The sequence below is a fragment of the Natrix helvetica genome (genome assembly GCF_964273705.1).
Source record: "Natrix helvetica genome assembly, chromosome: 3".
Taxonomy (NCBI): domain Eukaryota; kingdom Metazoa; phylum Chordata; class Lepidosauria; order Squamata; family Natricidae; genus Natrix; species Natrix helvetica.
Genome location: NC_138549.1, coordinates 139,492,339 through 139,508,405, shown reverse-complemented (window position 1 = coordinate 139,508,405; position 16,067 = coordinate 139,492,339). Strand labels below are relative to the sequence as shown.

The window sequence follows — 16,067 nt, the reverse complement described above, 5'->3', positions numbered from 1 at the left end:
TTTTTTGAAGTCTAGGATGACTGGAGATCCTGTATATTCAATGGCTTTCTCAACACCCCTAGGAATAGTTACATTCCATTCCATTGTTACCTGTCGTCAAATTGACATTCTGATAAGGGAGATAGGATAGACTCTTCTGCAGTTTGAGAACATTCAAAATGGGGCATCTCTCCCACTACAAGTAGAGACCTCCTTTTCCATCCTTGATGGGGGAAATAAGATTCTATGGGTCCTGAGATGCCCTTCAAAGTTCTATATGATTGCAGCATAATTTGCTCCATAACCAGATAAGGTACAAAATTTGGGGAGATGTGTCTGGAAGTACTCAAAATGACTGAGTCTTTAATTATATGAGATTTAATAAAAACAACCAGCTTTATTAACTTCCTGATGATAGAATTGTTAGGTATCAATAGTAAAAAAGATATAGAAAGCTTGCAGAACATTTCTGGAATTCTTTCCAACCCCTTAACTGCACCTCCATACTGGGTCATGCAAGAGGAAGAGGGAATGGGCTTAGACTGGAACAGTTGGCAACATTGTGGATGGCTGCCCAATTGCTTATTCTATAGGGATCCATGGGGGAACTTTTTTCTGGATGGTTTTTCTCTGCAGAGATTTGGCTCTTTTTAAAAATTCCATCTTTCTTTTGCCAGCTTCTCCTGCCACTCCAGATGTATCCTATTTTGCTCTGTTTTTGAAGTGTTATTATGTTAACAGATAGATGACAGTCATAAGAGTTCCAAGCCCCTTGACATCTCTCTCCCCCCCCAATTTTCTGTTAGGCTTGCAATTTAAAACTATGCTCAAGTTCCTTTCAATTCAGTCTCCCTTGATATATATTCAACATTTATATTGAACAACATAAGGAGAGACTGTATAGTTACTCATTTGCCAACCTAGAATCAGTCTGTTTTGCCCTGATTCATTAGATTATGGCTTCCTGCTTTGTATAAAGATTTTGCATGAATAAAGGAACCAGTCAAGAAATATGCTGCAGACTAACATTTGATAGAGAGTCACGAAGATCTTGGAATAGATGTTCAGATGCTGTGATGTGTTTATACCTACAAGGATCAGAATCATGCAAGCAATGATTTTCCTCATGACTCTATGGAAGTGAAAATTGGATCTTGAAGAAGCAGGATAGGAACTGTATTGACCTGTTTCTGCTTTGTTGGAAAGGATTGCTAAGAATATCAGGAAACAAACATAAATATGCATCATAGAACAAATTAATCCAGGGTTGTCACTCAAGGCACAAATTATCAAAGTTTAGACACATTATCTTCCCTGAGAAATCTGCAACACCAGAAAAGATTAAAAGAAGAATAAAGGCCACGACAATCAGCCAAATGAATAGGCTCAGTTACTATAGTGATGGGTATCCTTATGGAGTATCTGAAGGACCAGGCTAGGCTCAGATTGTCCCGGAGAAAATGTATGTAGTCTCCAAGAATCAACACTAACTTAATGGCACATAATCAAACAATAATTCAAAAATAAATAAATAGCATAGGAAACACAAAATTGGGTATAAAAATAGTAAAAGCACAAAGAAAATCCAGCAACTCACAGAGTTTCCAGATTATGGAGTCCTTCAAAACCATGTATTCCCAAGTGCTGGATCTGATTATTATGCAGGTGTCTGCAGAGAGAAAGGAGAGGCTTAAATTCTGAACATCAAACAGTTTTTTTCCCTTTGTTTGAAGAGAAACTGTAAACCGAACACTGAAGGTCAAGAATGCTCATATTTTTAGAGAGTTTTTAAAATAATAACGAATGTAGAAGGAATATATTAAAAATTCTGAGAAATTTGGATATGGGTATGAAAGGGAGTGTGTGTGTGTGTGTGTGTGTGTGTGTGTGTGTGAAAGTGTAATGGGCTGCCATAAATAGATATCGGCTATCTGAATTAACCACATTTCAATCTCATTCCATTTAAAACTCCAGGATTTATTGTATTTCTGTTGATATAATCAAAAATACTACTAGTACTGAAAACCTTCGCTATGGCCTAAAATAGCCAAAGATACCAGTTTGAGTTTCCTAAGTGTATATACCATTTTGAACAGATCATAAATTGTCTGACAAAAATGGCTACAAGGCTCACAAAACACATATTTATCAGTTAAACTATTCTCTTACTGCCTTGACACAGAACTTTTTCAAAGAAATGAAGCCACAAACATCACACATTTTATCTGTGTCTGCTTTATCAAGTCTACATGATATACATTTTTAATCTTCAAAATCTAAAGACAATGGCAGGGAAGGGAGGAGGTTTAGCACAGTGACATCATACAGACATCATCAAGAAGAGAGAGAAACACAGCTGGGTCAACGTGTTCTTTAATGTGCCTCATTATGCTTTCAGATCACATTTCTTATCCTGACTGGCTTTATTAGTGCAAAGCTGGAATGATGAGGCAGTAATTGCAGGAATAGGAATAGGAATATTCTTTATTGGCCAAGTGTGGTTGGACACACAATAAATTTGTCTCCATAGCATAAGCTGTCAGTGTACATACAAACAACAAAGTGGAAAGTCATAGATCATAAATCTTAAGATGCAAATATAAATCATAAGATATAAACATCAAGTGATAAATCATAAGATACTAATAGAAGAAGGTAGTAGAAAAGATGAGAAGGATAATAGCAATACAACCCTACCATATGGTTAGGCATAAGAAAGTGGGAATTAGGTATTTAGCAGAGTGATGGCATGGGGGGGGAGGGAATCTGTTTAAGTTTGTGTGTAGTTGTTTTGGTATGCAATGCCCTGTTTTGTTAATTTCTGTTTACTAAAAAATATCCCTTTATTTGGCCATGATTGGAAAGAGAGAATTGGAGGCTTTGCTGGAGTAATGAACATTGGGAGAAAAAGGGAAGCATTCCTATTGGTGAAGCAACCAGGTCAATGCTCTCTTACTTTGACTGGGGCTTACAAAGCTGATTTGATGGGTTAGAACAGTGTTTTTCTGTTGGCAACTTTAAGACCGGTGGATTTCAATTCCCAGAATTCCCCAGTCCGCATGCCAGAAATCCACATATCCACAAGTTGCCAAGTGTGAAATCACTGGACTGGAGCAAAGGAAAATAATGCTTCCTTTGCAAATGCTATGGTTTATATTAAGAATCAGACAAAAATAAACCTTGTAAAATGAAATATAGTATATGAACAATTAAGCTGGTCATCCAAGTGATCTCTAGTCTTGAGGGAGAATCATGGCACTATTTTGTAGGAGAGAAAGCAAGTCGTTCCAATCTTTTGTGTGTTCTAGGCAGTGCCTTTGGTAACCTTGATATTGCCACTGGTTCTACAATGCAAAGTCCAGAAGAGAGAAAAACAGTGCTTCACAATGTGCTCAAGGAATACATAGATCAGGGGTCAACAACCTGTGGCTCTGGAGTCACATGTGGCTGTTTCATCCCTCTGCTGTGGATCCCTGTCACAGGTTGGCTCCACAATTGATAGGGATTTGGGTTAGGACAGGTAGAGGAAAAAGGACACTGTGGTAGGAGGAGACCCTAGGTGGGGGAACCGGACTTCCAGTCAGCTTCAGAATTGAAGAGGGTCTTCCGGTTAGGACCTTTGTGGCTCTTTGAGTGTTTAAGGTTGCTGACCCCTGACATAGATCAGCTCATAGTCAGTACAGTGATAGAATGGAAGTACAGTTTCCTAGTGAAATTGGATTTGCCATGCCTCGAGGGAGATTCTAACCATCAGCAGGTGATTCAATGGAATTATAATTACTTGTGTTTAGTCTAAATTGGCATTATGAGAAAAAGACATAAATCCCAACCCACTTGGTCTGAAAGTCCAGAGGTTTGGCTAAGTGTGAATTTCAGGCAGCCTCAACATATGAGGATAAGAGTAAGCATGTGGTTGAAAAATAGAAGCCTATGACATCCATAAATATTCCTGGCAAGAAGTTCTTCTTGCCCTTTAAGGTGAGCAGAGGCAGAAAAAAGATTTTCCCGAGAGAGAAAACCTGGATCACTCTAACTTGTAATATAGGAGATTAATTTCATTAAAAAGCTAAATCAGAACATTTGAATATAAAATAATGATTCTTCACTGAAAATAGAAAAACAGTACACACCAAACCCAGATGCTTTTCTCTGTCGAATTTTATGGTGCATAGTTAGATCAGAGTGCCCTGACATTACGGTGAACATTTATGTAAAGATGGATATATAATAATAGTAACACATGGCATGTGGACATATGAGAAGAATATGATAAGACTTGCACTCAGGCAACTCAACTAGCTTTGATTTGCAGCTGTAAGACTACAGTAAGTCCAAGAGGCTTCAGTACATCTAGCAAATGTACCCCGAATGGAATAGTTTTAATCTGTACAACATATCTATTCTGTAGTTAATATTTAAACTCTGAACACTGCTCTGTGTCATTATACAAGAGATTTTTTACAAGCATTTCCTATTCACTTTATCCTAAGTTTGGGAGAAAATATTCAGATGACTCTTATTGATATCAGAATTAATTAGTGTTACATTGAGACGAGAATGTCAGCATTGCTCTATCACACAAACATAATCATGACTGTATAAGAGAAACAGAAAGATACAAAGGTTGATCTGTTTCTGGCTTAAATTTGGCTTGGAATGTTTTGTTCTGTTTTGAATGAAGCAAACCATGAACATCCCAGTCCCCCAAGGAACATTTATAGACATATAGACATAGTCAATAGTGAATGCCAGCATCCTGGCAAGCCTGCAATTCACAATACAAATTTACCATCCCCAATGCACATTTTTACAGGAAATGGCTCTCTTGTCATGTACACAGAAAAATACCCCAACTCTACAATATAAAAATTGGAGCACTTTAACGCCAAAAAAGAACTTGCTAGGCCAAGAAAAGCAGAAATTAATAGAGTTTCCCCAAATTGAATTTTAAAACATTCAGAAAAATGGAAATACAAGAAAATTGAAGCAGAGTAACAGATGCTTCATGTTAGATATTAGCATATATCGCAGCAAGGCTCCTCTCTGGTCTGCCGCTACGGCGGGAAACAGGTATCGTTCTGATTGGTCGAGAGGCGTACCCGATCCCTATAAAAGGGGAACCCTCCGGCCACAGAGCAAGCTGGATCACTACTACTACTAATAAAGAGCTGTTAAGTCACTATGTGTCCGGAGTCTGTTCTCTCGTTGCTCGAATCTAACATTGGCGACGAAGGTGGGATCGAGAGTCAGATAGGACGAAGAGAACTACTTCAGAATCCCAGGATTCGATCCAGCCCAGGAATTCGGCAGTAATTCCGGCAGCCATCTCAGGACACCGCAGCGCGGCAAATTCAACGAACAGAAGATGGCGATGCACACTCCCCCCGCTCCGTTCGACCCAATGAACGACCAATGGGAGGCATACATGATTCGTTTCGAGTGTTTCCTTGAAGCGAATGAATACACGGGGATAACCGATTCCCGAAAGAAGAATATTTTTCTCAGCTACTGTGGGCGAGAAGTTTTCAACACGGCCAGAGACCTCTCCGAGCCTACTCCGATACAAGCGGTATCATGGACAGCGTTGCAACAGACTCTACAGATTCATTACGCGCCAAAACCTTCCCGCCATGTTTGCCGCCAGGAATTCAACACGTGGAACCAGAAGGCGGGAGAATCAATCAACCAATATGTTACAGCGCTACGTAAAGCAGCGACTCATTGCGAGTTCAGGGATCTGGACGAGCAAATCCTGGCAAGACTTGTTTGTGGGTTAAATGACATTTCGCTACAAAAAAGACTATTGGCAAATCCAAATTTAACCCTACAAATAGCACTAAATGAAGCAAGAGCATCTGAGTCAGCGGAAAGATCGTCGGAAACAATACAACGCGGGTTCAACGTAAGTCAGCCAGCACCCAGACACACCAGAGTCCACTACGAGGACACAGATCCAGACTACGAAGATCCCGAGTTCGAGGACAGTCACCTGATGCGGAGCAGTCACATGAGGCCTGGGGGGAGACCCGGATTCCGTTTGCCGCCCTGCGCGAGCTGCGGAGGGAATCACCCCCGGTCTACCTGTCGGTTCAGGAACGTTGTTTGTTCACACTGCAACAAACTTGGACACATCGCACGAGTGTGCCGGAGCGAAGTCCCTGCCTCCTCACGGCAGCCTCCAATGTACCGCCAACAGAAGCCCAACCCAGGGGCTTGGCGAAATCAAAAAGGGCGCCCAGAGAGAAATCCACAAGTGTTTACCCAGAGAGACAATTCCCAAAGAGCTGAAAGGGCATATTCCCAGAGAGATTACACACAAAGAGCTGAGAGAGCATTCTACCAAGACGCTCAACAAGAGTATTGTCAGGATACTAATGCGGAGATAGAGTTGACCCAGAGAGAGGAATTGCGAACCTATCTCACCACAATAAGTCAGGTCCGCACCAAGCGGCCTAAAAAGCTGAAAGTCACAGTCCTCTTGGAGGGCTCTCCTTGCGAGCTGGAAGTTGACACAGGATCGTCCCTGACGATCATTTCATGGGCCTCCATGAAAAAGGCTATCCCTAGCCTCAAAAAGAGCCAACTACGCGCACCAGACATCCTGCTACGAGACTACCAGGGGAACCGAGTCCCCATCGTGGGTCAAGGCACGTTCCAAATTCGCTTCAAGGACATCATAGCCCAGCTGCCCGTGACCATCGCCAGCGCGCCGTTACAGAACCTTCTAGGACTAGATTGGTTTGAAGCCCTGGGATTAGAAGTCACCGGGATCAACGCCGTGGAGAACAGCAGCGCTGAACAGATTTTTAAGGAGTTCGAGGATGTGTTCAGCCCCGGTCTTGGTAAGTATGTGGGTAAACCAATCTCATTCAATTTTGACCCCAAAGTGGCACCAATCCGACTTAAACCGAGACGAGTGCCTTTTGCACTCCGCCCAAAAATAGATAAAGAGATCGATAAGTTAGTTGAGCAAGGAATCCTTGAGCTGGTGGATCACGCGCGCTGGGAAACTCCCATTGTTGCCCCCGTTAAACCAGACGGGTCAGTCCGCATCTGCGCGGACTATAAATGCACAATTAATGTCGCGCTACAACAAAGCGCATATCCTGTGCCAGTGGTACAACACTTATTGCACTCGTTGGGGCCAGGAAAGATATTTGCTAAATTAGACATGGCACAAGCTTACCAGCAGTTGCCCGTGGATAGCGCCACAGCGGAGGCCCAGACTATAGTGACGCACAGAGGAGCATTCAAATGCAACCGGCTACAATTCGGTGTGAGTATTGCTCCAGGTCTGTTCCAGAGCGTCATGGAACGGCTTTTGCAAGGGATACCGGGAGTCGTCCCCTATTTCGACGACATCTTGGTGTCCGTTGCAAACGAGGAGCAACTATTAAAAAGAGTCAGAACTGTTTTGGCCAGAATCAGAGAAAAGGGTCTCCGCCTCAAAAAAGAGAAATGCCAAATTAATGTGCCTAGCGTAGAATTCCTGGGATATAGAATCAATGGTCAGGGAATACACCCCACGTCAAAGAAAATTAAGGCGATCCAGGACGCCCCCACACCATGAAATTAGACCGAGTTGCAGGCCTTCCTCGGACTACTTAACTTCTACAGCGTTTTTCTGAGACAGAAGGCGACCGTTGCTGAGCCATTACATCGACTACTCCAGAGGAACGCAACATGGAGATGGGGACGATCCGAAGCAGCAGCTTTTGCCGCAGTAAAGCGCCTGCTCACCACCGACTCGCTGCTAGTGCAATACAGCCAGACGCTACCGCTGGTATTGACCTGCGACGCATCCCCATTCGGAGTCGGCGCAGTCCTTAGCCACAGGATGCCAAACGGGAACGAAGCACCCATCGCTTTCTACTCCAGGACTCTTTCATCGGCCGAGAGGAATTACAGCCAGATGGACAGGGAAGCGTTAGCTGCTGTAGCTGGAGTAAAACGTTTCCACGAATACCTCTATGGCCGCGATTTTGAACTGATTACAGATCATAAACCGCTGTTGGGACTTTTGGCGGGAAACCGCCCCACACCAGTCTCCCTTTCTCTACGCATGACCAGGTGGATTGTTTTCCTGGCTGCGTACTCATACAAGCTAATTCATCGACTGGGCTTCACTCTAGGACATGCAGACGCACTCAGCCGTTGCCCACTCCTGGATCTCTTGCCAGACCCCACTCCCGAGGTACCAGTGTTGTTAATTGACTGTTTGGACTCAGGACCGGTTTCTTCCTGCGACGTTGCCAGATTCTCTGCTAAGGACAATATAATAAAGGAAGTTCAAACATGGGTTTGGAGGGGGTGGCCGAAAGGGAACGTGGGCCCGGAATTCAAGCTATTTTGGGGAAAACGAGATGAGCTTTCAGTGTTGCAAGGTTGTTTATTGTGGGGGGATCGAGTTGTTATTCCTTATGCGTTACGTAGAAATGTATTAGAAGTGTTACATGTGGGGCATCCAGGGATCGTTAGAATGAAGGCGTTAGCAAGAAGTTACGTTTGGTGGCCCAATATGGACAAAGAAATAGAGGAATGGGTGGCCACTTGTGATCCATGCCAGGAATCGAGACCCGCACCCCCGGAAGCGCCCACCACAGAATGGGAGAAGCCTAAAGCACCCTGGTCGTGAATACACATCGATTTTGCAGGGCCAGTCCAAGGTCAGACTTTCCTTATAGTTGTGGATGCATACTCCAAATGGCTAGAAGTAGTCCTAATGACTTCAACCACGGCAGAGGCAGTCATTAAGGTTCTACGGCGACTTTTCGCCACTCATGGCCCGCCCGACCTCCTGGTCTCCGATAATGGGCCCCAATTCACGGCCATGCAATTTGAAACGTACTTAGCAGGTCAGGGAATTCGGCATGCCCTCGTCGCGCCATTCCATCCGGCATCAAACGGACAGGCGGAGAGAATGGTGCGATCCGCAAAAGAGGCCCTCGCTAGGATGGGTCCAGGTGATTGGCAAACACGCATTGACCATTACCTCCTAATTCAGCATATTACCCCCAGCGCAACGACGGGTAGGAGCCCCGCTGAACTACTCATGGACCGCCGTCTACGGTCTCACCTGGACCGTCTTCACCCAAATTACTCTGCCACATCGCCCCCAGACTCGACAAGCAAAATTCGGAATTTTAGCATAGGGGATTCAGTATACGCCCACAACTATGCAGGGGGAACATTGTGGATGCCGGCAAGGGTCATTGGCATCACGGGTCCACGATCATATTTGCTAGAGCTTGAAGATGGACGAAATTGGAAAAGGCACATCGATCAACTACGAGGTCGCCTGGCACACTCAGACCTACGGGCTGAAGACGAAAACTATCTGCCAGCACAAAGTCAGCCATCCGAGAACCCCAACACAGAGAATCACGACACCTGCGAGCCCAGGATAGAACAAGAGGTCGAAGGCGAAACCGAACAACGCCAAAGCAACGAAAGCCTGCAGACCCCCGAACGCGAAGCAGAAAAAGCAACCGATCCTGCAACCACTCCAGATCAACCAGAACTGCGGCGTTCCACCCGTGTAAGGCAAACACCCACTTATCTTAAGGACTATGTAACTAACCGGAATGCTCCGTCTAAGAGGGGAGGGGTGTTAGATATTAGCATATATCGCAGCAAGTCTCCTCTCTGGTCCGCCGCTATGGCGGGAAACAGGTATCGTTCTGATTGGTCGAGAGGCGTACCCGATCCCTATAAAAGGGGAACCCTCCGGCCACAGAGCAAGCTGGATCACTACTACTACTAATAAAGAGCTGTTAAGTCACTACGTGTCCGGAGTCTGTTCTCTCGTTGCTCGAATCTAACACTTCAGGTCCTAATTCTGAAGGAATAGTTTATAAGTCTAGCAAATAATCTGTATTAGAATGTTAATGTGCATTACTAATAAGTACTCCCATCTTTTAATTCTATGTGGACAGTAGTTGTCTATACAGTATTTCAGCCTTTTATACGTGTATTTTGCTCCTGAGTAAATAATTTGTCTGTACAATTTTAAATCCCATTCTATCTATTTATAGGTAGTTCTATCTTGTCATTTGCTTGTGGTACTGAATTTACCTTCTTCAATAGGGAATCTTGGCATTTAGCATCTAAAGCTAAAATGAGCTATTACAGCTCTTCTTGTCTTTTCTTTTTATAAAAAGTTTGATTGTATTTATTTCTTGTGCAATTGGTCTCTCTCTCCCATAAAAGGGCTGAAATGTCTAACCACATTTTAAAATGCTAGATGAACAACAGGTGATGCTATTGGGGTTTTCTCATTTTTACTTTTTAACCACCAGAAAGGCAGTACAATGTATGACACTTATATCTTTCTCACACACACCTGGGCAACAGTGTTGTCACTGGCAAATCCTTTCAATCCAGAAGCACCCTTCAGTTAGCTTTGTAGGTGCTTCTGACATGAATATATTTATTTATTTATTTATTAATTAATCATTTTTATATGCCGCACCCTCTCCACCAAGGGACTCGGGGCGGCGTACAATTTACTACATAACAAATAAATGACAAGGAGGAGATCTACAAAAAGCATTATACACAAACAATAAATAAATAATCAATTAATTAAAAACAGCAAAAAGGCAATTAAAAACAATTAAAACACCCAGAGTCAAACCTAATTTAAAATTGTATCCAGAGGGATTAGAATAGCTATAATTCAAGCCAGGCCGGCTAGTCGGAACAGGTGGGTCTTGAGTTTCATGCGGAAGGAGCGGAGATCAGTTGTTGTCCTGATGTCGGGGGGGAGGTCATTCCAGAGGGCTGGGCCCATCACAGAGAAGGCCCTGCCCCTCGGCGCCGCCCTCTGGCATTGCTTGGTGGACGGCACCCGGAGAAGTCCCTCCCTGTGAGAGCGACAGCATGATAGCGTGTATATGAATATTTTAAGGATGTCTGGAAGGTATTTAAAGGATGTCTTCACTGTATTTCCACTACAATTTCTCTTTCAAGTTATAAGAAATCTTAGTTATAAGAAAGTTTAGCTCTGTTTCCTTTGGAGGAGGACATTGAAGACTTAATGCATTTCTCTGATATGGGGTTTAAACTCACACATACATACAGATGATAAAATAAGAGGTTCACATTAGTCACAGTTCAATCAATTTGTATTCTTCACTGAGTTTCCCAGGAGACCTGGAATCATATGATTTCCTAAACAGCAAATCATCTGTTTCTGATTAAGCTTGTTGCTTCTGATTCGATCCTGGTATTAGACTCTGGCTTCATACAAACCTATTTCCTCCCCTTCTCCTTTTGATTTGAGAGCAACAGATATCAGATAATCATACACCTATTTCCCTTTTATCACATAATTCTACCCCAATGCCCTCCAAATGTTGTAGAACACAATTCCCAGCTTCTGTCACCTTCCCTCCAATGACCAGGTTGTTGTAGTGGTTTATTCTCAGGAGCAAAGCATCTGTCTGTGGGCACCACTGTGCAGTTTGGGAAAGTACCATTTGCTCCCTTCCTCATTTACAGCTTCCAAGTAAATAAGGAGATCATTGAATTAAGGAAACCATTGAACTGGAATTGCTTGCACCAAAACATTCCCAGTGACAATATCATTTCAGCACCAGAAAACGTTTCTGCTGCCTATCCTCTGCTGCAGCAAAAGAAATGAATATTTAGTACAATTTTAAAACCTATGTTTTTCATGGATCAGAATCCAATGACAGACAGAAAGAGCACAAATTCTTATTTGAGATCCTATTTCATTTGGAATGAAAATTGCCAGCCTTTTTATTATAATAACATGTACCAGTCCAAAACTTAAACAATAAACAAGGGATAGAGTATATTAATGACTCAGAATTAACTGTCCCATTACTTGCTCATCAGACAAGTCACTGGCTTCTCATTAATTATTTTAAACGTTACTTCTTCTGGGACATTAAATACTTTGTTCTTTTCAAAAATTTCTCAGAATTCATAAAGTTTTCTATGACAATTCTGAGTTTTTTCCAGTCCTTTCCATCTTCAGACAGGTTATAAATGCTTTAATGGGTCTCAATATGTTTTCCAGTTAAATACAATGTTCCTTTGAAGTGAGGATGTACAAAATGTCACTTTGCAGAAAGCTGCACATGCCATACATGGAATAAGGAAAGTTGATTCCCCTACCTCCTCTTTCGAGCTGGACTATATGAGAGTTCCCTGATTTAGAAACTATCCTGGGTTGCTGTTACAGTCCGAAGGAAGGAGCAGATGGAACTGGTATACATTCCCTTAATGGGAATATAATTTATTAGCACAGTTTATGCCCCTAACTAGTTCCAGATTGGAAAGTGTATATTTTGAAGTTGTCTCTTTCCAGTATCGGAAGATAAACAGGCATGTAGCTCCCTTTGGACCAAGGTGTGCAGATTAGGAAAGCATATTACTGCACCTGGAAAGTTCATATCCTCAGTAATGATCAATTCTCATGCCTATCATTCCCATGATATCATCCTTTTGTAGCCTCTGTATCCATTTATTTCTAGCTCACTTACCATACAAGAAAGCCTGCCCTGAAATTGGTTTTCAGCTGGAAATGCTAGCACTCTGCAAAGAGTTCAGGCATTCTCTCCTCACTTTTTCTCTCATCTCCTGGACTTAAGCACCCTTCCCTTTCCACTAATCATGTCCAATTCTTACACGCTGCTTGGACAAATCCCTGCAGTAAGTTATAGAACCCTAGTAGGCACCAGGGGAATGTTGGCTTGATGGTGCTGCCTCTTCCTTTCAACTGAATTTGAAATTTCAAGTTTTACAGTATTCTACATACAAAATTTATAGTATTCTGCTACATGCTGTTTGATGGAGGATGATCCTCATTCAAAATGTCAAGTCGATTGAGCTTATTGATTTTCTTCTCTTTTCAATGGCTTGAGGTTGAAGGGATTTAGGTTGCTACAAGATTTACAGAAGCCTGAGGTGGACAGCAGGTTCTTCGCATTTCTAGATGCATGTCCTGACAGAGTTCTTTCTTTCTTTTTTCTCCATATACTGTATAGAGTATATCACAATATGGTTAGTGCCATTATTTTGTTACTACAATGACAAAAACAAAAGGAACATATTGTTTCTTCATTCTAGTGATTCACTATTGAGTTCTATAGACTTTGTGGGAAATAGTGATTTTGGTGTTCCATAGAAACAAAGTAATAGCTTTTCTGAAATTCTGTTCTAAGACGCCTACGCTGCAAATTCATCATTTTAAAAAAGACAATGAAACTTATTGCAATACTCTACTCCAAGTGGGAAGACAAGGCCACCCAACATGGATAGAAAATAAAAGAGAGCCTTCGGGGAGATGTAGAAATGGAATGGAGGGATGCTAGCAGAAAAGGTGGGAAAACATGATGGTGAGGAGAATTTACTAGCTTCTGTGGCCTTTTTGGGTCATTGTTAAGTAAACTGTCTAGATAAGAGTTATTTAAATATGAGCCAGCAGTGTGCAGCAGCTGCCAAAAAAGCCAACACAGTTCTAGGCTGCATCAACAGAGGGATAGAATCAAGATCACGTGAAGTGTTAATACCACTTTATAATGCCTTGGTAAGGCCACACTTGGAATACTGCATTCAGTTCTGGTCGCCACGATGTAAAAAAGATGTGGAGACTCTAGAAATGGTGCAGAGAAGAGCAACAAAGATGATTAGGGGACTGGAGACTAAAACATATGAAGAACGGTTGCAGGAACTGGGTATGTTTAGCTTAAGAGAAAGAAGGACTAGGGGAGACATGATAGCATTGTTCCAATATCTCAGGGGTTGCCACAAAGAAGAGGAAGTCAAACTATTCTCCAAGGCACCTGAGGGTAGAACAAGAAGCAATGGGTGGAAACTAATCAAGGAGAGAAGCAACTTAGAACTGAGGAGACATTTCCTGACAGTTAGAACAATTAACCAGTGGAACAGCTTGCCTCCAGAAGTTGTGAATGCCCCAACACTGGAAGTCTTTAAGAAGATGTTGGATAGCCATTTGTCTGAAACGGTATAGGGTTTCCTGCCTAGGCAGGGGGTTGGACTAGAAGACCTCCAATGTCCCTTCCAACTCTACTATTGTATTGTATTGTATTGTATTGTATTATTGTATTATATTTCAGTAGCAGATGTGGCATAGTAATTGATAAACAAACAAAAAAAAAAAAAAAAAACCTAAACTACAAATAATAAATGGAAGAAAAAGGAAATACTTACAATACCACAAGGCTAGTCAGGTTCTGGAAGGCATAGTCAGGAATGTGCCAGATTTGGTTGAGCGCCAATGTCATTGCTTGTAGAGCTGGCAGATTATTCAATGCTTTGACAGGGATCTCTGTCAGGGCATTATCATCCAGCCAGAGATGACGTAAGGCAGGCAACCCTTCAAAGCTCTTTTCAGGTACAACAGAGATCAGATTGGCATCTAGGCGTCTACAAGAGAAAAGTGGATAACAAATCAGATACAAAGACAGATATGTTCTATTAGTTAAAAACTTGAAAAAAGCCACCCGAGAAGGAATATTTTGCTCAGAGGCCATGTACTAAACATTGGATAGTTCTAATTTTTCCTGCATTATTTGCTTTGATAGGAAATAGGACTGTGGGGCCTAGGCCTCAGAAGTAGAATGCCATATAATTTCTGTTTATTACTTTTAAAATCTTCTAATGGTGATAACCACGATTATATTATTTATTATGTACATTCTACTACAATAAATAAAGCTGATCTGGGCATTTTCTTGCAATAATAACAGAAGAAAGGAGATTGAAGATGGCAATAAAATAAAGAGGCAATTGATGGAGGGGAGGGGAGAAATGAAGATGATCAGTATATATATAGTGAGACACATTGATAGTTCTTGTGAAAAAGCAATCATGTTGAAAATAAGAAAAGAGTAAACATGAACAATTTATACACTGTATTATCTATTCAAATAATGTTATTGTTAAAGTTATAATTGCTTATAAATAACTAGTCTTCTGAATAAATAAAATGACAGTCACAGAGTAAGAAACCTCATCTGCTGCCGGAGATTCTGGGAAAAGAACTCATAAAAGAGACAACACACCAGTAAGAATTCTAAATTTTCATTTAGGGATGGTGGCAGTGAATTTTATGTTGTATTTATTTATTAACAAAACAAACTTAGAAGGAATTTTGCTTTTTCTAATCAAAGAAACCCAGTTTGGTGCAATAACCCATAAAAATCACATTACACGTCGACTTAATTCCAATTGACTACTACAAGTTAAGTAGAACAATTCTGCAATAGTCCAAATGCAATACAGATTAAGATGAAATGTTTGCACTGAAAAGAATCTATTTTCTCCTGTGTAGAACCCACATTCAAATATCCAACTGGCCTGCCAAAGTGTCTAAGACTTGATTCGGGGCAACTTTATATAGCAATGGCCTAGTTCAACTACTTTGGCATCAAACCTAGAATTTTTAAATTGAGAAGATTTCTATCCATTTTGGAAGGAGTCCAAACCCATTTTGAATACATTATGTGAAGATCTAGTTCTATGGAGAAGGAGCTAGTGGTAGGAATGGTGAAAAGAAGGAAAAGATGACCAGCCGTAACGATTCAGTTACAGTACCAATCAGTACCTCATTAGAAGACCTGAAAGCCCAGATTAGGGACAGATTGCCAGAGAGAAAATCTATCTATGTGGTTGCTAAGAGTCAACCCTGATGTGATGACACATAATCTACATTACACACCATCAATTCAAATTCTGATTTGATATACACAGCAGATTTAGAAGCTAATCTGCTGCCTTTTAGTCTTCAAAACATTTTTGTTGTGGTATGACTTTGACAACTAATAACACTGAACAAACCAAAGCAGAAGATTAAAATGTTTGGATGATCAACCTGAAGAGAAAGAAAAAAAAATTAAAACTACTTTGCTTCATCTGAGACCAGGTTTACAGTCACGCTAAACCAGCCATATGGAGACTTTATTTCCCAAAATTCCAGTTGGCATAGTATTTAGGAGAATTCTGGAAGTTGGTCCGCAAATCTGGGAAGTAAGAAAATTAGAGATGCCCGCAGTAAGCAATAATGTGGTTTGTTTGATTTTGATTTAATATGTGTA

The 16,067-nt window shown here is 41.6% G+C and overlaps 1 protein-coding gene across 2 annotated transcripts in view; it reads right to left on the bottom strand.

Moving 5' to 3' along the window:
- The window catches only part of LGR6 (leucine rich repeat containing G protein-coupled receptor 6), a 143,353-nt gene that overhangs the window by 39,104 nt on the left and 88,182 nt on the right, over nucleotides 1-16,067 (bottom strand). For both annotated transcript variants that reach the window (XM_081948344.1, XM_081948345.1), the window contains exons 5-6: nucleotides 14,182-14,397; nucleotides 1,577-1,648 (exon numbers count right to left, since the gene is read on the bottom strand). In XM_081948344.1, the coding sequence (XP_081804470.1) occupies nucleotides 1,577-1,648; nucleotides 14,182-14,397 (288 nt within the window). The remainder of the gene's footprint in view (nucleotides 1-1,576; nucleotides 1,649-14,181; nucleotides 14,398-16,067) is intronic.